The sequence below is a fragment of the Podarcis erhardii genome, assembly GCF_964252035.2.
Source record: "Podarcis erhardii genome assembly, chromosome: 3".
In the NCBI taxonomy this organism is placed as follows: domain Eukaryota; kingdom Metazoa; phylum Chordata; class Lepidosauria; order Squamata; family Lacertidae; genus Podarcis; species Podarcis erhardii.
Genome location: NC_138507.1, coordinates 58688709 through 58712815, shown reverse-complemented (window position 1 = coordinate 58712815; position 24107 = coordinate 58688709). Strand labels below are relative to the sequence as shown.

The window sequence follows — 24107 nt, the reverse complement described above, 5'->3', positions numbered from 1 at the left end:
CTACCAATGAACGTTGCAGAAAATGTGCAAGCAAGTGAGCACAGGATCCTTGGAATGGGCAATTCTCCAATGGTTATGTTACACCCTGGACTCTCTGGTAATAAGTGTAGAAAGCACAAAATGAACTACAAAGACTTCTCTTTTAGCCTTAAGGCTAGAGAAACAGTCAGAGTTGCCCCCTAGCAGCTCAGATTATAAATGGGGGAACATTCTGTCCTCCTTTATGAAGTCTCAAAGAAATTCTCAGCTCAAGAAAGGGCAAATTCAGCTCCCAACAAAAAAACCTGCTTAAGTCGAGGCCATGTATTAGAGAGCCAGCTTTTACAGAATCATAATCTCACTGCTTCAGTAATAATCAGATGCATGCTAACAACCACGGTAATATATGAAGCAAAAAGTTTGCTAGTGAGGCCAAAGTCAGGATGAGCAAACCATGCTCTTAGACAGGAAAGGTAAATCTCCCCCTGGATATAGACCAAACAACAGTTCCCCCTTCCATGCTCTGTTCTGCTATTTTTCCATTCCATGCAGGAGGTCTCAGGTCCAATTTGGAAGTGGTCACAGGTGATGTCATTTTAGTTTTCTTTTAGGGCCACAGAGATGGTTCTTCTCTATAGTAGTTCACCATTTGTGGCATGTTGTCAGTGGAGGGTGTGTGTGCTGTGTCCTGTTTGTGTAGTGGTGGTTACACGTGTCCTTCTTCTGATAGGAAATGCTCTATAGGTGGGGGGGAGGACAAAAAATGGGGGGTTGAGGCAGGTCAGTTTCAGGGGAGTAAGAAATGTCCCTATTTTCATCTGAGGAATGTTGGAGGGTATGAATAATAACACTTATGGTTCCTTAGAATACATATCATCAAGAAAACCTTGGACTACTATAAAGATCTGTCTCCTCAACTACACTGGAAAACAGCTTCAAGTTCAGCAACTTAAATCAATTGTCCTTATTTTCAAATGTGGTATTTTAACACCCAACATTTTTTGAACAGGCTATAAATAAATGATGACATCATTGAAATGTTTTGGTTCTACCAAATGTCTGAAAGCTCTGAGTGCAAGGTTGAATTTGTGAGGGGTTTACAATAGCAGCTGCTCTGCCCTTGTGAAAAATTAGCTGCTTCTTTTAGGTGCCTTAAAGAGAGAAGAGGGTTGTTTTTTTTCTAACAATGGTTAGAAATGTTCAGTGTGCAAACTCCCCACCCTTAACCCACTTGCCAAAAATGTGTAGAACCACTTCTTTATATCAATGAATTAGCAATCAGTCAGACCTGAGCAAAAAATTATTTGATTCCTGCTTAATATGTTAAGCACATTCACATGCCAGCTTTGAAGGTCTCTTTGTTGAAGATCTTACGGAGTTGCATATTTGACAAATCACAAAAAGCCCTGTTAGAATGGCCCTATTCAGGCATTCATAATAGGGCTTAAATAAATGCAGAAGTGTTCTAGCTCTGCCCTGCCACCTTCTGAATCCTCAAAGGCAACTCTGAGGGGAGAAGCCACCTGTACCTATGGAAGCTCACGTGCATTTTTGAAACCCTGGAAAATCATGGTTCCAAAATCTATGGAACCTTTCCTAGGTACAATAGATTTCCTCAGTGCAACCCTGGAACACAAAGATGACAACGGAACTAGTGTGTTTGTGTGTGTTTGCCCTTCCTGAACATGGCTGGTACGATTCAGAAAACAACATCCAGAGTAATGAGTTCTAATAACACAGTCCAGTTAACAGGGATGCATCCAAAGGATAGCCAGGTTGTTCCTGCAGAAGGTTTGTCAGGACTCCCAAGACCAGCAGTGGGCTGAGCCCAAAGGAACAAGCAGGAATGGGGAAAGGATGCATTTCTCTGGGGCCCAGAGATCCATTGGAATGGTCTCCCTTGGGAGGTTTTTAAGCAGAGGTTGGATGGCCATCTGTCATGGATGCTTTAGCTGAGATTCCTGCATGGCAGGGGGTTGGACTAGATGACCCTTCAAGTCCCTTCCAACTCTACAATTCTATGATTCTATGAGGGCCCAGCCCAGGTTGTAGTCCCATTACCATGAGGGAGAAAACGATGCTAAGTTTTAATCATACTTGGAGAAATTTGCTCAGGAGGAGTATTAGAGCAGAGCAAGCAGAATTCTGAACAGTGAGTTGCTGGTCCAAGTCCTGCCCACATTATGCATACATTAGAGAGAGAAAATACACAAAAATGCATTACTTTAGGTGAAAATGCTTGTGAAAATGTCTATATTAGGCAAAAGTGGATGCCAAAATGTGTTTTCCAGAGACATTTGCACTAAAGTTCTAATGAATGTGCATCTGGAAGCGCCATGTTTCTGATGCAGATTTTGCTGGTGTCATCACTGACATCTGATAATTTTTATTTTCTGTTCTTCGACTTACTGCATAAGGATAAAAAGAGTTTATGGCAGAGAGATTTTGTGTGTGCACACATGTGAAGCTTTACTTGCTGAGCTACTGAAGGCACAGAAAGAAGTGAAGCTTCACTTGTCAATATTGTTGAACATTGACAAGCATTCCAAGCTTCAGACACTGTTCCCTGTTCCTCGATTGCCTCATTTTAAAAACTGGCTACTCATTGCTCCTCTCCTGCTTGTGGGTTGTTGTTTTTCCCAAGAAGCATTTTCCAGAAGAGCTCCTTTTGTTTTTTCCCTTCCACACCATTGTTAATCTTGCCATACTGTTTAAGGCAACCTATATTATATACTGTACAATTTAAAAAACATATTTGAGGATAATTTCAGCAGTGTTGGCTATTAGTGACCTCTTGAATGTTCAAAGAGCACCTAGAGGAATGTGCTGAGTTACTATGTTTTCCTACTACAATCTATTTTTGTGGCATTTCTTCTAATGGTATAATCCAGCCTCATTTCATTTGGGACTTTAGGCATGCTAGACAATAGGTTTTCAGAGGAGTGTTGCCTGAATCACAGGATTCAGGTGCATAGGATTGCAGCAGAATTCCCCAAAACTTCCCACACCTCCAACAACCACCAAAAAAGGCTGGTCTATACCCACATCCCCAGACAGATCCTTCTTTCTGTGTTGTGAACTATGCATTTGTTGTTGGGAGATACTCATTCGTGAGCACTTGGATAGGGACAAGGTTGGACGACCAATATAAGTGACTGGGTGAGATACTGAGGGGCCCAATAACCCAATGCTGGTGTCCGGGGTTTGATCTAGACTGTAGCAATTTGTCACACCATTCATGAAAATAAATCCCAGGCATAAACTCTGATTAAAACCCTGGAATTTGGTTCATCTGTGCTATATGAAAACCTAGATGTAGGCTGGGAGAGATGGCAAAAGAGGCATATGCTGTACTGACAAACATATCTTTGTAACTTCCTGTCTAGGAGTCTTACTGTTACCAGTAAGGCAGGATACAAGTTGATTTACTTTGTGCCTAAACTGTCAACTAGTCCAGTGTATGGGTGTATTGGAAGCCTAACTAATTGGCTTCCTATATATGTAAGCTCTTCAGAGCAGGGACCTATGTTTTTGCATTCTGTAAAGCACCAGGAACAAAGATACAGTGATAGTACTTATTTAATTTGCGGGTATTTCAACAGCAAGCTTTTTGTTTAGGAATTCTGAATGTCAGACAGTTTTGCCTTCACTGTATCTCGCTAGGCAATGTCATTGCAACCAGGCAATCTAATGATAAGCCAAGGTTTGTGCAACCAGTAAAGGAAAACTTTTCCTTTATAATATGGAAAAGAGCCTGCAAGCACAGATTTGATGAAACAAATACTCCGAAATGGAAAGTAACAAGTCTGTCCCTGTTCCCCGGATCAGTCTTGTTGTGTTGCAACCTAGTTTATGATTGATTTGACAGCACCCAGCAGTGCAACGGACAGGCTCTAATGGGAACACTTACAGGTTTGGGAGAGCCTACAGAGATGTGGAAGTATTAAGCATTTCTTTCTATTTAGTCTGGGGGAGATTTATTTTTCATCTCATTTGGAACCTATAACCAGCTGGGATTAAAAGATGGCTGGTTCCTTAGGACTTCACATGTGATGCAGAATCTCCCTCTAGGGTGAAAAGAAAAAGCCATACGAGGGTTTTTCTCTCAGCTGTTTTAATTCTCTTCAAGCTCCCACTCAACATACGAGCTCTTAGCTCAAAGGAGTTTGTTTTTTAAAAAAAGAAATATAGAATTGGAATTTATTTTTCTTAGTTTTAAAGGCAAAACAGCCAAAATATTTTAGAACAGGAAAAATGAAAGATGAATTTATACGTACTATACTTATTATCAACCAAATGATAAACAGAGACCATTTAGATGTGCACTGATTATAGCTTCATAATATCTCCTAAATTTTGCTATAGGTGCAGATCCCATTAGGTATTCCTCAATTACATTTTGGAGAAATAAAAAGCTCACATACTATGCTCTATCTAACAGTATATGGGAGTTCTGTGATGAATGGCATCCTCCAGTGTTTCCTCTCTCCAATCCTCATTTCTTTTTTTTTTCTTTCCCCCCCCCATAAAAGTTTTATTTAATGTTTTTAGGAACACAGTTCCTAATTTACTTCTGTCTTGATTTAGATTTAGATGTGGAGGCTCTCAGTGAAGAAAGTCTACGCCTCTTAGCTATTTGCTCTTGCCGTTTTTCCTTTCCCTCCTTCATTCTTATAGCCAGAAGCTTGTTCTTTTGGGTACACTGCTTCTTTAGAGCAATACTCCTGCTTTAGGACATACGCCTGCTCTGTTGTAGGACCCTGGGAGTTACCAAGCACTGAATCTTGGGTGCTTTGGTCCTGGGCTTCTTGCCTTCTTTGTTCAATGGTTTTCTCACAAAATACTGATGGACGTCGTCTTCTTTGGAGAGATTGGACAGCTTTTGGATTTTGCTAGACCTCTTGGAACCAAGCCAGCGAGGCACAGTGGTGTCAGTCAGTCCAGGAATATCTTCCTCACCTTTCTTTACAATGACCAAATTCAAGACACTTAAATTGGCATCAACAATGCAACCCCAAACAGATTTGCATTTCTTTTCTCCAGTTCTTCTAGTGTGGCCTTTACTGAGAAGCAGGCGGACATGTCCGTGAGTCAGGACCCCCTGCTTCATGGGGAAGCCTTGTTTGTTATTGCCTCCACTGATTGCGGACAACATATCCCTTCCACTCCTCGCCAAGAGCATCCAGAGACTTCTGTGGTCATGCACTTCTTGCAGAAGGTGCGCAGCTTGCGCACATCATCTACTTTGATTCGTTTCTGGCAGCCGGTGGCTGGGAAGAAGATGTTCAGCTTCATGGCGCCGGAACAGCTTACCTCAGATCTGCCGCGGGAAAGAACTCCAATCCTCATTTCAAAGTTAATTCATTCAAGAGGAGAACCAATAAAACACCTTTCAAACTTTCTGCTTGAACTTGGGTATCTATAGAAAGAACCTCAAAGGCTGTTATCTGACACTTACTTATCTAGGAGTAAAACCCATTAACTTAAACTGGACTGCCTTCTACATAAGCATTTGTAGGACTGGGCTGCATTTCTGAAACTGCTGCATGGAACTATAGGGGTCCAACCTCCATCCAAACAAAGGCTAAGGAAGAGACAGATATGCAAACATTCTTGCAAATAAGACTCATTCAGCTCAATGGGATTTACCTATAACATAAAAAGATCCCTAGTGGATCAGACTAGTGATCTGATCCACCATCCTGTTTCCCACAGAGGCCGTCCAGATGCCTCCAATTGTATGGAACAGCTGCACTGGATTTTGCTGGAAAAGACATGCCCCGAAGAGTTGCATGTTCCTAGTCTCTAGGAACTCTTTCCAGATTAACATTACTAAGGAAGGCCTAAGCATCTTTCACATAAATACTCTGTTCTGCAAACAGTCCTTAGGATGTTCATGTGATATTTCTCCATCCAGAAAGAAAGTACCTTTCCAGCAACGTATCCACCATTTATCCCCCTGAAAATTCACAGAAGAACCCGAAGGTTCCTTGTGACCCATGAAAACCACAGCCATGGTGAAATCCATGCATTCCTTGGCTCTTCATCATCATTTCTCAGGCAGTAAACATCCCAGGCAGTGGTGCCACTGAGGTGGGACTTTGGGGGCAGAAGCAGTGGACACTGGTTCATTAGAACAAATGGGGTGCTTCCCCACCAAGCTCCAGGGGGCAGCACCCTGTGCAAGGCCAAGATTTGGCACCCACCCACCTGCCTCTCACCTTCTATTCTGCTCAATTCGCTACATCATAGCTGTGATGTCCTGTGGCACCTCCTAGTCTTTTTGCCCAGTGTGGCAGAACTGGGCACAATGCCCTAAATCCACCTCTGCAAGCTCTGACTTCAGGAAGGACCCATCTGCCTGTTTCCTTACTTACTTGCATCCAGTCCATGGGGTGGCCCTGGCAGTGAGCCTTAGTCTCAGTGCTGCCTTTGTAGAATACAACATAGAGGACAATAGAGACAGAACCAGAATCAGTTGGTGTTGCCCATCATTGACTCTGGTTCCACTTGCTGTTGTTCTTTCTGCCTTCTGCCCTATCAATCCCAGTGGAAACCATCCTCTACTGGGCAGAAATCTGGGGTCCCACTCAACTGAATAAGCAGAAGCAATCCCAAAAATGAGCAAGGCAAAGCCAGTTTACTACAAATTTGAGGTGAATGAACCCATTTGAACCCATTAAAATCTGAGACCATTAGGTCCAGAGTCTACAATTACCCAAGTGCACCACCGATCTCAGAGGAGACAAGGAGCAAAAGGGAATGCCTAGGTTTACCATCCACACGGGTATGGCTAACCATGCACTTTTAAGTTATAACATGAATGGAAATGGCAATTGAAATAGTTCAAAACAAGAAGCAATAAAATAGTTTTCACACTGACTGCTTGAACTGTGGAATCTTGACTGTGGAAAAAGGTACATGCTTCATTGTTCTGAAGTGCAGAAACCAGAAATGTGACAAGATCAGGAGTTCATGTGCTAACCCAACATAACTTGGCATTTCCTTGGCGCTGTCAGATAAAGAATCAGTGTTTCACGAACCACAGCTGCTTGCATGTTCCTGATATATTGGGGTTGGTTTTCAGTCACTCCATTCAAGTGAAACCTTTCCGGACAGCATTCAAGTTTCTCAGCACAGCACAGCACAGATCTTTGTAAAATGTTAACCATCTCGACCACAAAGAAAAGATCCTGTGTTGTGGTTTTGTTTGTGTGCTTTTTAATGCTAGCTCTGAGGCCTCCCCCCCCCCAAGTCTAACACACACATGTAGAATAACAAGCTTATCTCCTGGTAAATTATCAAACCCCAGACCGTAAATCTAGCCCCCTGATTTCTAGATGAGCTCCCAAATGTGAACTCACTAGCAAAACATTTTGCTATTATCTTTTACTAACTTCAACTAGCCTGTTTCTGTGCCAACACCCTGACAAACATAAATTTAGCCGATGATCTTTTATTGACATGTGATGTGGTAAATTTCACCAGTTAAATGTCTTTCTGTTGGGTTGTTGCTAAAGATCTAAGAGAAGGGACTACACAATTATGTGAGCTAAAGCTGAAATGACAGATACTGGACATTCTGTCCAATTGGAAACTACCCCCTCTTGGCTAAAAAAACCCCCAGTGTGGTGTAAGTGGTTAGAGTGCTGGAGATACCTGGGAGACATGGGTTCAATTCACACTCAGCCACAAAGCTCATTGGGTGACCTTGGGCCAATTGCTCACTCTCAGCCTCCCCTACCTCACAGGGTTGTTGTTAGGATAAAATGGAGAGGAGGAGAACTATGTATACCACCTTGAGCTCCTTGGAGGAAAAGTGGGGTAGAAATGTAATCAATAACTACATAGATAAATAAAAGCAGTGTGTGTTAACTCAGTGCTTAAGGAACTGTATTCTGTGCATGCTTTGATGCAATCTTTAGGAAATGCTTCTTTAACAACTGAGCCATTATACCAACACCAACCTACTGGATTCAGTCCTGATTCAAAATTCAACCAAAAAACTATTATGACTGTGCGGCTTTCATTGCTTTCTTTCTGTGCAGATGAGCTCAGAGTGGGTGACAATTCTGATCCACACCATGACAGGGCAACGGGTTAAAGACACACACACCCCTCCAAATTCTGTGCCGCCATTCCAACCTATGGTGGCTAATTATTATTATTAAATTAAGCACGCTGGGGCAAACAAGTTTGGTTCCATGAGTAACCTTTGATCACGGGAATTGCAACTGCTGGGGAGCTGTGCTTCCTTGGCCCCTTTCCAAAGAACCATAAAACAGCCAAGTCCACCCCCCCCAAAAAAAGAACCATAAAACAACCATATTTGCACCATACATTTAAAGCACTATGATATCATTCTTAACAGTCATGGCTTCCCTCAGGAATCCTGGGAACTGTAGTTTGTTGATGGTGCTGACAGTTATTAGGAAACCCCCTATGCCCCTCACAGAGCTACAATTTCCAGAATGACTTATCAGGCCATCTTCCCAGGGGACTCTGGGAACTGTAGCTCTAGGAGTCCCTAAAGAACTTTCAGCACCCTTAATAAACTACAGTCCCTGGGTTTCTTTGGGAGGGGCGAGCTATGGCAAAGTCACTGCCTGGTTGGTGCCTGCTGGTGTACATAAAAGGAACAGGTATAATAGTGCTTTAAATGTATGGTGTGGATGTGGCCTGCATAGCTATTGCCTCATAGTGAAATGGATATGGATAGCCTTGCACCCTGGGATAGCCTCATTGCAAGGAGGGGATTCCATATCCTAATACTGACAGTTTCACAGACCACTGGCAGAGATAAGGCAAATAAAATAGATAAAGTTAAAAGAGAAAATGGAAAAAGAAAAGAAAAGGGAAGTTCTAAGTGGCTGGCATTTTCAACTCCACAAAATAGGTACTTGCAGTCCTATTGCAGGAATGGGGAGCATGGGGCACCCAAATTTTGTTGGACTACACCTCAGTTGGTTAGAGCATGGTGCTGATAATGCCAAGGTTGCAGGTTTGATCGCCGTTTGGGACAGCTGCAGATTCCTGCAGGGGTTGGATTAGATGATTCTCAGCATCCCTTCCAGCTCTACAGTTCTTTGATTCTATTATCCCTGACCACAAGCTATGGAGGCTGCAATCTGTTTGGACTGTTTGGAGGGTCACAAATTCCCTATATAGCCCTTGCAGAACCACAAACATGGACCAGTGTTTTCAACAATAATCTTGATTGCTTTAGGCAGGGCTGAGTAGGGGGAGGGGGCAGAGGAAAAACTGTACTTCCTTAGTAAATCAACTCTATAGTTTGGATGCTGTGGGAACAGGATTTCCTACAAAGGGAGGCAATGATTTGGAGAATATTATCTGGATTCCTCACAACAAATGACAAGGCATTTCCTGAGCACAATCTATATATATATATATATGAGTAGATTTGACAGTATAAAATGCTGGACTGCCTCTGTTTGTGCAAACTTCCTGTATGTATCACTGCAGAATCTACATGCCTGAAGACTCAGGGTGCCAATCAAATTTGACAACAAACTATCACTTACGACGTAGATATCCAACTGTGACAGGAACACTTCCCTCAGTGTCAGTAGTAAAGCAACACTTAAATGCTAGTGCTAACATACTTTGTGAAAACAATTTCTGAGCAATATGGGCTCATACTCTCTAATTGCTTTTTGTATTTGCTTTCATTTAAAGATAATGTGCAGCTCAGTAAGAACTAGTGTGTCTCCCTTCTTCTGAAACGATTCACTCTGCATGGTGCAGAGGCCAAATCTTGCATATTCTCATTCACTGGTTCAGAGCTATGGCAAAACCATTTTGATGAACTCTGACTGTGTTTTGATTGGTCCCATAGGAAGTTGCCTTATATAAAGCGTTCATACTGAGTATGGTCACCCACAGGTCACCATTTATGACAAACTAATAGTCTAGCTCATGCAAAATGGTAGAATGCATGCCAGATAACATTAACAGCAGTGAACAGGTCAATATAAAGAAATCAGGGCTGCTGATGTAGAAATGTGGCCCATGCAGTGCAATCAAAGCTACTTTACCCAGAATCAAGTCCTACTTCCTAATGTGTGCTTACAGAACTGCAACATTAATGTGCAATCTAAGCACGGTTATTCAGAATAGGACTGGCCTCCATGTGGCATGCATAAGATTGCACCCTTTATCCACTCCTTGATTCATTGATGCTAGGGTAAGTCCCATTTGGACTTGTGTTGCACAATTGAAATTTATTTTTTGTAAAATCTGGTTTCATAACTGTCGTAAAACAGATAGTTGAAAGCCAGAAAACACTTGTGCTGTTGGTTCCACTTGCAAGAAGGGTAGAGTCCAATTATGCTATTTATCATGTCTACAGCATCTTTCAGTGTATAGACTGGGATTTTTTTATTCCATTTACTCTCACAATCCTGAGACACAGGTTAAGCTGAGAGAGCAATTTCTTCAAGGCCACTCAGCCAACAAGCTTCATGGATGAGTGGGGATTTATTTTTCAACTTAATTTAGCAGCATTTGTGTCCAACAATGTTCCTTTCCTTTAACCCTGCCTGTCAGTTAAGAGCCCTTGAAGTATGGCAAGAGTCATGGGCTTCACTCCTATGAACACAGTTGGCCTTAGTTTTGAGTAAACATGCATAGTATCAAGGCTGCAATTCTATGCATACACTTACAAAGTCTTACTGAACACAGTGGAACTTTTATTTGAGTAAACATGGATAGGATGTGGCTGCATTCTTCAACTAGTTTTCTAAGAAACAAGTCTCAGTGAACTCACTAGAACTTACTTCTGGAAAATATGCATAGGATCAGGCAATAGTATAGTGACCATCACCTTAAGAATATTTTTGTTGTTGCTGGCATCCATCTGTTTTGAGAGACAATGGAGTGCGCCTGTGGGGGGGAAGGCAAACTGCTGGAGAATTACAGCCCCTGTGGCTGCAGAGACCAGTCATTCAAATCTACCGCCTCCCACATTGTTTTCACTGTGTCAAAGGTAAAGGGACCCCTGATCATTAGGTCCAGTCATGGCCGACTCTGGGGTTGTGGTGCTCAACTCGCTTTACTGGCCGAGGGAGCCGGCGTACAGCTTCCGGGTCATGTGGCCAGCATGACTAAGCTGCTTCTGGCGAACCAGAGCAGCGCATGAAAACGCCGTTTACCTTCCTGCTGGAGCGGTACCTATTTATCTACTTGCACTTCGTGCTTTCGAACTGCTAGGTTGGCAGGAGCAGGGACAGAGCAACAGGAGCTCACCCCATCGCGGGGATTCGAACCGCTGACCTTCTGATCGGCAAGTCCTAGGCTCTGTGGTTTAACCCACAGCGCCACCTTTTGCTGTGTTAGCAGCACCAAAATGACCTCTCTGGAGTGTAAGACTGGGCAGTGTGTTATGAGATCCTGAGCTGCCCAGACCCCCCTCTTGGCCTTACTGATGTGGTCCAGAGGAAAGCAGAGCAATACATTTGGCACCATCTGGGCTGCCAGAGTTGCCATGGGTGTAGCCAGGATTTATGTTGGGGAGATGCTTTCTGTTGGGGGGCAGAAGCTCACTTAAGTAATTTTATTGATTTACTTGATTTAGGGAGGGCAGCACCCCCCCCCGGCTATGCCATCCAACTGTCTTAAGGACTCCAGTCCGGATTTCTGTAGGGTTTACTCCTTAGCCTTTTCTTCTCCCAAAGATGTCCCACAAAGCCACGAGTGCGGATTTTTCTTCGGGCTTTACTCCTGAAGCATTTCTCATGAATGATTATAGCTGCTAGCCAGTGGAGATTCAGGATTAGAGTTTTCGTTCTCCTATACTATTATTATTATTATTATTATTATTATTATTATTATTACTACTACTATTATTATTATTAGATGGGTCACCTTCCCAGGTTGAACCTCCCTCTACAGCATGTGTAGTAATCACCTTCTTGACCATTTGATGGTCTCTTGGTTTCATCCACTCACTAGGAAACACATAAAGCATGGGTAGATCCTTCAGGACCATGTATTTAGCCTCTTAAAACTGACTAGATACCCCAGCCCGGAGGCTAATGTTGAAAACAAAACAGCTTCTTATGGCAGCTGCTTTAAACAGCTGGGTGAGCCAAGCAGCAATCCAACAGGTGTAGTTTAGGTTAACTAGAAATGAAGAGATGGTTAAACTTCACCTGCTGACTTGTCATGCAGCTGCTAAAGCTATATAAAGCTTTGGGGGGGGGGGGACGGAGAGGGGAAGAGAGAGAAGGCAGCCTAGCAGCCAAAATCTTTGTGACTAGTGCTTGGTACCATCTCAAGATGTTGCACACAGCTTACAATTTATTTAACCCATTATCCCAAGAGTGCTTCTAGTAGGGAAGACAAGCTGTATACAGCTGCAATTCTGGGCATACTTACTTAGGAATAAACGACCATGGACGTGCCTTACCGAGGAGTAAATGGGTCTTACACCCGAGTAAGCATTACTCTAGGTTAGGTGGCGAAAACATAAAGAACATACCATACACATCACCACCCCAGCGATCTCCAAGCTGCACCTTTCCGGGAGACACACGAATATCCCTTTTTCTCGCCAGAAAAGCGCTTGGTAGAATCGCGAAAACAAAGCAATCGGGCGAATTAGGCAATTCAGCACGTTCTCTTTCTACTTCATGCCTATGCAAAGCGAGCCTGGGATTCCCCCTTCTGCCGGTGCCTGTGACAAAAAAATAAAATAAAACGTGAGGAAACACACACATCTCGCTTCTCCCCTCCCCCCCCCCCCGGCTGTTCCTTTCCATTTCTCCTCCCAAACCCACGCGCGCACCCCGCTCTCCTCTCTGCCTGCAAAAGCAAGCTGCAAAAGAGCCCGAGAGGAGCGTGGCCGCAGCCGAGGTCGAGAGACACAGGGCGGTTGTTTCCTGAGCCTCACGCAGCCGATGTCGAGCTGCCCTCTTCCGCCGGACTGCTTTCCCATGCTCGAGCAGCAGGAGGCGCTGGCGGGCCCCTCTCCGCTGGGCTATGGGCTCCCGGCCGAAATGAATCTCTCATTCCCTCTGCCGAAGCGCTGAGAACCGGAGGGTTGGACGCGCGCGCTCGGCTCCTCCCTTCGCCACTCGCCGATCGGCAAAGTAACTCTCGGGGACTAAGTGCAGCCGCCGACGCCAAGTGCAGGCGCGCCTGGCTGGGGATTGCCCCTGGAAGGCGGGGAGGGAGCACTCCGGCGCAGACGCCGCGGAGAAGAAAGGCGACCCTGTTGCTGTTCCGGGCTCTCCGTCTCCCCCCGCCCCCGCCCCCGTTTCATCCAGGCAACAGGAGGATCCGGACTGGCCAGGAAGACGAGCTTTCCTCGCGGCTTCGGGAGAGAGCGCCCGAGTTGAGTGCGAGACTCCTCGCAAAAGTTCTCCAAAGTCAGCATGGCCCCGGCGGTTGGAGCCGTTGGCTTGCTGGCGGCGCTCGCCTCCCTCGTCGCCCCCTCGGCTGCCCTGCTTGGAGTGGCCCGTGGGCAGTTCTCGGCAGGTAAGCGGCTACCTCGCGGGAAGGCGTCCCGTTTCTTCTTCTACGAGGGAGGAGGACCGCCTCTCCGAGGCTTCTCCCGCTCAGGCTTGTGTGTGTGTGTGTGTGTACCTTTTTTTGACTCGCGTCGGGGTTTGGAGGGGAAGAGAGAGACCGAGGAGGAGGAGGAGGAGGAGGTTGCGCTCGAGCAAGGTCCCACCGACCCGGTGGCTTCTTTCTCTGGAGAGCCCGCTTGAGCGCAGCTTTCCAAAAGGAGAACGTGGACCAGTCCCCTTCCTCAGTCGGCGAGACCCTCTGGAGAAGAAGGAGCCCAGGAACGTTCCGCTTTGGAACGTTGGAACATGGTCTGATTTGCTTTTGGAACGTTTGGAACCGTTGTTCTTGCGCCCCCCCCCCCAGTAAAATATGGGGAATGCCCCTCTTTTCCCGCTTCACGATGAGTGACAGACGACAGTAGGGGTGCCCTTTGTGCAAAATAGCTCTAGTTTTGCACCTTCAAGGCAGACCGGGTGGGGTGGGGTGGGGAGCTATTAAAACGAGACTTCCAAGCTGCACACTTCGAGCTTCTCACGCTAATCCTCGCCTCCCCCCTCGGCCTCTCTTCTGGTCAGTTTCCCAGGTAGCGTTTGCACAGCGTTGGCTGAGCTTCCATTGTGGAACCTTCTCTGCCCTTTCTCTTCTTTGTTAATAGAGGAAGAGAACGTGTTTTCCTTTCGCCTTCTGCGGACAGTTTTCTGCACAAGGATGGAACGAAAAGCAACCACCTTCAGACGACTTTTACCTTTTTAAGTTTCTCCCAAATTGGGAGTCGGCTGTTACTTTCTGCCTAAGGTGGAAAGAAGCCAGTCGGTTTATGGGTGAAAAGTTCACCAGCCTCTGAATCGCGGCGGGGGGTGGGTGAGAGGGCAGGTATAGTTTCCCGGCTTATAACCGATTCACCTTGTTTCTGTTCTTTGCCCCCTCCCACCCCAGCAGACCCTTCCCCTTTCCAAGGAGAGGGAAAGCAGTCGTGAAAGAGTTAATGCATTACAGCTGCTCTCCGGGTTTCCGAAAGCAAACAAGCTGCGCCCAGCAGCGACAGGCCGAGCCCTCCTTTCTTCTGTTGACTTTTGTGTCGGGCTAACTTTTGGCAGCGGGGCCGATCCTGGCTGCCTAATCAGGCAGGCAGAGACTGTACCTGGCCGGAACTGCTGGGGACGCGCAGACTCCACTGCCCGGACGTAAATAACTTTGTGTGTTGCAAGCGCCTTTTACGCTTTTTCTAGCCGAGGCTTTGTTTCTGGAAAGGTGGTGATTAAGGGCCCTGGGAAGTCATCTGAAGGTTTTTGCAGAACTGGAAAAAAAAGCAAGTTGACAGCAACAAAGCGAAATGCAGAAAGTCCCAACAAACCTGCTTGCCCAGTTCAAAGGACGCGCAGACACATCCGAGAGGAAGGGCTGCCTTTAACCATTTCCTTCGGCTTCCAGGGAGAAAGCTACTGTTCAGCCTGTAGCGAAAGCGATGCACATAGCTCCCCAGTTAGAATCAGTTTTATTGTCTACATTTCTTTGGACCCTTTCCGTTGTCACCAGCAATGTTTGATCTGCATGCAGGCAAGCAGGATGTCCTAATCCATTTCTGCTGTGTGCATTGTTAGCTTTAGAGAGGAGCAGCAACTTTAAGGGTGCAATACTTTGCACACATTTATGTGGAAATAAATCCATGGGATTACTTCTGACTGGGTTGTGCTGTAAAAGACTGGTCTTGAAAGGGATATATTTTATGCAAAAAGCTATTACAAGCTCAGCTTTCAAAGGCAGTCTTATTTTTTTCTGCCCTCCCTTCTCTATTTTGGCAGGACTTTTTGTAAATTGATCGAATGTTTTGGGTTGGAAGACTTCCGGGATTAGAACTGTCCCTATTTGCCCAAGTTGGAAGTCTATTTTTATTGTGGGTGATACATTTCACAAATGCAAATGAAAAGTGTGGGTGTTTGATACACATCTTGTCCATGTTTTCAGAGCATCTGATCTGTCTTCCTTAGAAATCAAAACTTTTTTGCTTCTTGTGCCCTTGGGCATGGAAAGCAAATGAAGTGGGGCTGGGTTTCACATCTGTTTACATGTTACACACGCTTCCTACATAAAAGCACTTTGTCTTTATGCCTGTGTCTTGCCATAGCAAGTTCAAATGTGTGGTTTGGTTGTCACAATCTGACTCCTGATGCTGTTAAATCTGTGGTCTCTCTGTGTGACTCTTGCTGCCAAAAACTTGCTTATGCTGCTTCATAGTAGTCTCTTCTCCCCTCTCCCTGCTCCCCTCCCTAAGGGAGGAAGTAATAACTGTGTATTATTCAGACACTTCTGAATTACTTCATGGCTTAAAATGTAGAGTAATCGCCTAAGGGCTGCATCAGTATCCTGGAACTTTACTAGGAAAGAAACTAAGATAAGGATTCTTCTTCGCAGATAACCTGCAGTGGTGCAGGTATGAAACGCAGTCAGGTGGTCTGTGAATTGTCTTGACGCATGATCACCGCTTAGATATTTTGTCAGAAATGTTAAGCAATATATAAATTTCCTAAATAAAATAAATAAATGAACAAGTTATATCCTAATAGTCTTAAAGTGGTGTGTTTAAGGTGCATTTAAGCTCCTCCTTCAACTTTGTGGTGATCAAGCTGGAGCACCTGTCCATCAGATACATGCTTGTGCTCTTAAGTTGAAAGGAAGCAGCCATCCGTTGGTTAATAGGAAACAGCCACAGACTGCATTTATTACATTTGTATTTCATCTTTCCCCGAGGAAACTCGGTGGTGTACATGGTTCCCTCCTCCCCATGTTATCCTCACAACAAACCTGACCTGTGAGGTAGGTCGTTGTGAGAGAGTGGCTGGCCAAGATCACTCAGTGTATTTCGTGGTTTAGCTGTGATTTGAACCTCTCCCACATTCACAGCCATGGATAGCCCAAAAGTAGTTTCTTTTCAGTAATCATTGAATCTTCAGTGATCCTCTAGACTTCTGTGAATTTTCAGCTTGGCTAACACTTCTTTCAATATGCTGTGTTCAAAGGTCTTCTATAGAGAAATCTTGGGCATAGCAAATTTAGAGAAGTATGGTTTCTTTCCTGAAATAAAGGACAATAATAGCTTTTATTTATTTATAAAGTGATTTATATACCACTTTTCACATATGCAGAGAAGAAATATTACGATACTTTATTAATACAACGTAATACTATTGCACACATTTGTCACCCAACTTTTACATCATAATTGGTTTCCGTATCTCCTTTCGCCTGATTATATAAAGTTCATTGTAATTCCTGTCTACTGTTCTGTGTTAAAATTATCAGATACAGTGTAAATGCTGACTGTCTTGATCACCATTTAATTAACATCTTTAATAATCTTAGCCCACTAGCTGCGACTTCACTATCTCATTGATGTGCATCACCAGCATGTTAATTGAAATTTTTATTGTAGTCTCTAGTTTATTTCTTGAATCAGTTGTCAGTGTGGCTCGATGTACGTTAAGCTAGTGTTGATTTTTACAGTGGATTATGCAGCACACTGTGTTGACATCCGACCTAAATATGGTCCACAAATCTCTCTGAAAATGGCTCTCTGCCCAAGTGGCTTTCTGATAACTTCCGTCAAGTGTTTAGAATGAAAAGCCTTCGATAGATGGGGTGAAGGGGTAGAAGAGCAGGACATTGGATATATTAAGCCTGGAGAAGAGGAGACTGAGAGGAGATATGATAGCCATCTTCAAATATCTGAAGGGCTGTCACATGGAAGATGGAGCAAGCTTGTTTTCTGATGCTCCAGAGGGCAGCACCCAACCCTAAGGGTCCAAATTACAAGAAATGAAATTCTGACTAAACAGTAGGAAGAACTTTCTTATGATAAGAGCAGTCCAGTAGTGGAATGGACTCCCTTGGAAGGTGGTGGACTTGCCTTCATTGGAGGTTTTTAAGCAGAGGGTTGGGTGGTCATTTATTGGATTCTTTAGCTGTGATTCCTGCATTTCAGGGGGTTGGACTAGATGACCCTTGGAGTCTCTTTCAACTCCACAATTCTGATTCTATGCTGAATAAGGTACTGGCAGGTTTGGGGGCTGAAGGCTGATGATAGTGCCTCATTCTGTGGAGGAGTGGGGGGAAATAGCACAAGGTCGGAAGTAAGTGGGCAGGACTCTTCTTTTACTTGGATCTGATAGATCTGGGTTTAAATCTCCACCCAGCTGTGAAGTGACCTTGGGCCAGTCACTGTTTCTTAGCCTAACCCTTCATCACGGGGCTGTTCTAAGGATTAAATGTGGAAGGGGAGAACCATGGAAGCTGCCTGGTGAAATATGAGATCAGGAGTGAGAACTTGGACAACATTTTTTTGGGGGGGGGGGCTGGCAGGTGAGCCCCATTCCGCATAATTGATCACATGACGCAGAGCATGCACACCACTTTGTGGGGAGATCCAGCCCCCTCAAATATTTTATTGGGACTTGGTTCCTGTTCATGGGATATAAATAAATATATTATCAGTCTTTCATATACAGTGGAGACATTACTAAGTGCTTCCTTTATACTTTGTGAGAATATAGAGAAATCTGCTGAGCAATTCTTTGCCTGTTTGGGGAGTGTGCCTCTATCACGACGCTGTTTCTTTCGGGGTCTTTTCCTCATCCTGCCAACTTTCTGCACAGAGGTGAATATCACCCAGCTCTTGAGCTCATGTTATGTATGATGTTCACTTTCTTTGCTGTGTTAGCAAGTGGTCCACAATATGTGTGTGTTCCAAGGAGCCAATGGGAGTCAGAGGGCAGGCAGGAGTTAATAAGTGCCTCCTTGTTATGAGTGAAAGGTGAACACTGCTTCTCTGTAACATACTTCTCTTTTTTATTATTATTACATTTGGCTGCAACACTCCAGAGACAGGAATTCTCCAGAGGATAGTCTTGGGTGTTTCAAATCAGAGACAGTGAAGTCTTTATTTATTTTTGTAAGTCACAAAGTAATGTTGTCCAGATAATAAATTGTGCTGTTTTTAACTGTTAAAATGTTGTGTAATTAGTCACAGTAGCAGAGAACTTGCAAAGGAATAATTATATAATTTGTACACTTTCTTACCAGCTGTGTAATAGAACACTCTCCACTGTACCAATAATGAATAATGATGTACGGTATTATTTTGATATCAAGGCTATCTTGCAGTGTTTTCAAAAGTCAGCAAATCCTAAAGCTAACCAGACACAAATGGGGCTTGTGGAATTTTGACAACTATACCGAAAACTGATTTATGGTTTTTTAAAACATTTCTGGGAAAAGTGAGTGTAAGTTGAAACAATATGATCCAGCTCAGGAGGCTCAAAGCCTTATGTTTTAGAGACAAGTGCAGATTTCTAAAGCAAGAAGATTTGGTTTTGCTTCATATATGCTTCCAGAAACACAAAACTTCTGCAAATTGACATCAGTGCTGATTTTGTAAACTTGAGTAACATAAAGAATGTTGTTTCTTTGATTGAAACTCAGTAGCAGGGGCAGGACGTACTAACATTATTGTTTATCCCTGGGTCACAACACCTTTAAATCAGGCAGGTAAAGGTAAAGGGACCCCTGACTGTTAAGTCCAGTCATGGACGACTCTGGGGTTGCGGCGCTCATTTTCTGGGTCATGTGGCCAGCATGACAAAGCCACTTCTGGTGAACCAGAGCAGCACACAGAAACTCCATTTACCTTCCTGCCATAGTGGTACCTATTTATCTACTTGCACTTTGACGTGCTTTCGAACTGCTAGGTTGGCAGGAGCAGGGACCGAGCAACGGAAGCTCACCCCATCGCAGGGATTTGAACCGCCAACCTTCTGATTGGCAAGCCCTAGGCTCATGGTTTAACCCACAGTGCCACCCGCGTCCCTTAAATCAGGTACAAAACTGGAAATGAAGAGTTAAGTGCCACTTCTCACAACTATGGTGGAAACAGGCTTATGGCTTAATGGTCATTATTGTTGAATTAACTTGTCTCAACTGAAGGGTGCTGCATTCAGCTAATGAGCCTCCTTCACAGCTTATCTTTTGTATAAGTATTTCACAACAGCTGAGAACACAGATAACGAAAATGTAAATATAAGATACGGTGTTAAAAACTGGTGGCCCAAACTACTTAAGATAACCAGTGTTCTCTACAAAATGCAGTGTTTGGATCCTAAACAGAAGGAAGTTTTCACCAGGATACTCCTGAATCCTTTTCTCCTACCTCTCCCCCCCCCCCAAAAAAAAATTATCACCAAAAGCACCTCTGGAGACCTGAGCATCTCTTCTGAACAGTGTGGGTTTGGTCATTTGGAGAGATGCTGGCCCAACATTTATTTAGTCGCAATTTTTTGCCTACTTTTTGAGGAACTTCCTCCAAAAAGCTGTTTACAGCCCACAATAAAAAACTAACAATAAACCAGTGCAGAAAGTGAAAACAGAAATAGAATACAGTGGTACCTCGGTTCTTGAATGTAATCCGTTGTGGAAGACCATTCTGAAACGTTCAAAAACCAAAGGGCTGTCTGCAAATCCAATTGAGAAAATTGAAAAACACGCAGCAGAAGCTGTTCAATTTCCGAGGTGCATTTGAAAATGGAAGCATTTACTTCCGGGTTTTCGGTGTTCGGGTTCCGAAATGTTCATCAATGGAGACGTTCGAGTACCAAGGTACCACTGTATTAAATATAATAGGGATCATTAATGTGTTTTAAAAACCAACAAAGATTAACCCCAGGAGAAATGAAGGAGTAATTTGGAGAGCTTTGGGAGAAAATAATGGTTTTCAAGCAAACACTGAAAACATAACAATGTTGCATCTTGCTTTACTTCTAAGGGAAGAGACTTCTAGGCAATTGGGAGCACGGCACTAAAAGCACAGGCTCAAGTTCACAACTTGCTTTGCCTTGTGGCACTATCAACAGATCTTCATCCATAGCTAAGTGACCAGGGTGGTGTGTATGGAAAGAGGTGGCTTCTAAATCTAACAAGTACAACCATACTGGCTTTCTGGATTACTTCTGCTATGGGCTAGCTATTTAAATCAAGTAGGTAAATAAATATGGGAAATGCAAAATATCACTTAGAGAACGATCCGAAATACTTTCCTTAAAGCTTGAATTTGTTTTATTCTGGATTGTTTGATTTGATGTTTAAAGTGTTGTAAATCACTTTTTTCTTTAAAATATAGAGCAATATAGAAATGAAATTAATAATAATAATATGATTGAGGGGAAAATCACAACTGGATATTCCATTGTGGTGACCGCAATTTAGTTTTAAGGAAATATTTGATGATTCACTCATATCTGAATTTCTAACACTGCTTTTAAGCAGTGTATTTAATGTATTCCAGTGAAAGAGTTAATTTTTAAAATTGCATTTTATTTTTATTTTTTAAAACCCAAGGCAGGTTTTTTCATCCTTACTTAACCACTCAGCTTGAAGAGAGGGTTTGGATACTTGTGTGTATTGTTTTTGAAGTTAATTTGAATTATATAAAACCATGTCACTTGAAGAGTCAAGCATTGCAATTAATGGCCATACACATTTTTCAAAAAATGTTGATGGTATTCCTTAAAAGGAGTAATTTATCAGAAGCTGTTGGAAGACATTATAATTGGAACCACACTTCTCTGTCCTCAATTTGCGTCTATTGACCCATTGGATCACAACAGCACATATAGATTGTGCTGGGTTCAGTTAATTTTTGTTGCCATTATAAAATAAATGCCTTGGTGTACATGCAGTATTTTTAAACAGTTAAGAAACTATCCAAACAAAGGCAAAATTGTGACTCAGCGATGGATTTTGCTATGGAAACAGCCACTGAAGTACATTTGCTGAGCAAACTAAATAACTGTTTCCTTAATTGAATGGTGCTTAACATCATTAAGAAAAATATGCACCTTGGAACATGTTTGGAAATTTCTTAGACAGTGATTTTCAGCATAATCTGTATACACTAGCTAATGGTGGCTGATAGAGAAGATATGAGTTTAGGATTTGGGAGTCCCAGGTTCAAATCTCAACTCTGCCATGAAGCTCCCTAGGTGGCTTGGGCTAGTCAATATCTCTTAGCAGGGGGCTAGTCCACTGTCCCTCAGACCTTGGGGGGGGGGGACTATGTTTTGAAAAAAGTATATGAACAAATTCCTATGCCCCACAAATAACCGAAAGATTTATTTTAAATAAAAGCACACATTCTACTCATGTAAAAACACCAGGCAGGCCCCACAAATAACCTGGAGATGCATTTTAAATAAAAGGGCACATGCTACTCATGTAAAAACATGCTGATTGCCAGACCATCTGCGGGCTGGATTGAGAAGGCGATTGGGCCGCATCCGGCCCCTGGGCCTTAATTTGCCTACCCATGACTTAACCTAACCTACGTCCAGGGATTGTTGTGAGGATTTTTTTTTTGGGGGGGGGATAACCAGTTAGGCTACCTTGAGCTCCTTGAGGAAAAAAGCAGAATATAAATGAAATCCATAATATTGCCCATGAGTTTGTGCACATTATTTTACCAAAAGCAACTTCAGGGCCTCTCAATGTTACATTTCTGTGTCTGTATCCAAGAGGTTTTTAAGTGTGTAGCTAAAATGTAACAGATTAAAAAATAATAGGGTGATTTACAACAAATGAAATACATCTTTATTAAAAACATGCAAAATAACCACAAACCTCATTTTTAAACAAAAAACAGAGATCTACAGTTGGCCAGAGCCCTGGGTTTTTTAGTGTACCTCACATTGGTCGCTTTAGAATGTATGAAATTGCTCCCTCCCCAGGGAGCAGCAGCCTGGTTTGCTAGAAGAAGAATATGATCACAAAAACATTCCCTTGTGCGTTGTCAGAGCTGTGACACAATGGCAGAGTAATTCATTCTTCAGCCATTCATGTGATACCTGGTTTCCAGTCCCATTGTGTTGAATCTCATTTGTAAGAGGAGAAAAGTGCACTGAAAAAGGGATAGTGCTTTCCAAACTATCAGAACTAATTTGCTTCAAAATAATTTCTCCTGCGGGTGGCATCCAGTTTATGTCCTCCTGCGGACAGAAGACATCCCTAGGCTAGGAGGAAGGCAGTTTTGGAGGATTCTTTCACACCCCCCAGTGTCTATTGTGCCCCCAGATCTGCACAGGAGAGTTAGGCCGCAGCCTTTCTCAACCTGTGGGTCCCCAGATGTTTTGGGACTACAACTTCCATCACCACTAGCTTGCAAGGCCAGAGCTCAGGGGTGATGGGAGTTCAACAACATCTGGGGACCCACAGGTTGAGAACCACCGAAGGGGATTTGAAAGATTATAGCTGGGAGGGGGAATTGCTGAAAATTCCCTGCTTTTGATCTGCTGCCAGATGCCTTTTGCCTGTGGAGGAAAGCCAACTGGATACCTTAAAGAGTCAGAGTTGTTAAAATTCAGAATGTCCAGTCTGAATTCTGACCAGATTGTGAACAGGGTGGTTGGTGTGCTATTTTTATTTTATAAATGTTGATAGGACTGAGGGGAAGGACATTGATGTTGCTTGGAAGTCATTGGGTTGGGAGATGGGAATGTACACAACTCTTCAATTGACAAACTATGTGCTTAAAAACCTTTAGCCTGAAATTTACAGGCTACACAGCAATCCTGTGGATTTGGAGGACTACCACATGTAATTTTTAATAGCGTTTGTGGATCCTGGTTATACTTTGAGGTCATTGGATAGATGGCTTGTGCATGATAATGACATCCAGATGCTAACTATAAACATCTCATCCTTGACTTGCTTGAAAGCAAGGAAGGTTAGCTTCATGCTCCAGCAAAATCTGTGTTTCATAGGCTGTAAGTAGGGTGGGGTGGGGGACGACTTCATCTCTCTCTCTCTCTTCCTTAGTTGTTTTCCTCAGAATCAACTGTAAAGGTTTGAATTGGCTCCAGAAAATTAACTGACGTTAAACATGAATGCAGCATGTAAAAGAAATTAATGCATCCCATGTAGTTTGTGAAGCAGTCTAAATGTGAGGAATGTTGGCCTCAGTCCTCAAGACAGAGAAGCCCCTAAGCAATCAAGAATTCAAGAAGCTCTACAGGATAGCTTGTGTTTAATTAGCTGATACACTAGACAATCCCTGGAGGATACACTTAACATGAGGAGTAAGTTGGTAAATGTTTAGTCATTTCTTCCAGAAGAATGTATTCTGATTTGCTTTCGAGGTTTTATCAGAACACTGGTGCCGATTTCATAATTGGTCCCTAATTTGTAGTTTTGATTTGAAAGCAGTCTCCCCGTGTTAACAAAATTATAGTAATAAAGAGATGACAAAACTGCTTTTGAGCTTTTTTTTTTTTAAAGAAGTATAACCCCTGCAAAATGTTTGAAGGTTTCCTCAGCCACTCACCATCCTGTCTGTTGCAACCCCGATACAAATTTAGCTACTTGAAGAGCAAGACTGCATATGTGAAACACTATGGTTTGATGGGCAAACTTTTCAGCTGTGGGCCAGTTCACCGTCCCTCAGACCTTGTGGGGGGCTGGACTATATTTTGAAGAATAATAATGAACAAATTCCTATGCCCCACAAATAACGCAGAGATGCATTTTAAATAAAAGCGCACATTCTACTCATGTAAAAACAT

General features: G+C 43.3%; 1 protein-coding gene, 1 long non-coding RNA gene and 1 pseudogene across 16 annotated transcripts in view; 1 reads left to right on the top strand and 2 right to left on the bottom strand.

Annotated features, from left to right (window-relative positions):
- Positions 1–313: 313 nt before the first annotated feature.
- LOC309338826 lies at positions 314–13105 on the bottom strand. Its single transcript, XR_014155072.1, has 3 exons — positions 12785–13105; positions 12479–12673; positions 314–715 (listed from the first exon to the last, which is right to left on the bottom strand). It is a non-coding gene; the product is annotated as an uncharacterized lncRNA (long non-coding RNA).
- LOC309337633 (small ribosomal subunit protein eS6 pseudogene) lies at positions 4503–5327 on the bottom strand (annotated as a pseudogene). The gene has a single exon. The product of its transcript is annotated as a small ribosomal subunit protein eS6 pseudogene (transcript).
- A 162-nt stretch (positions 13106–13267) lies between the features above and the next one.
- Positions 13268–24107, top strand: part of PTPRK (protein tyrosine phosphatase receptor type K) — a 341149-nt gene continuing 330309 nt past the window's right edge. For all 14 annotated transcript variants that reach the window (XM_081856114.1, XM_081856122.1, XM_081856118.1 and 11 more), the window contains exon 1: positions 13268–13476. In XM_081856114.1, coding sequence (XP_081712240.1) covers positions 13374–13476 — 103 coding nt within the window. In that variant the 5' untranslated portion in view covers positions 13268–13373. The remainder of the gene's footprint in view (positions 13477–24107) is intronic.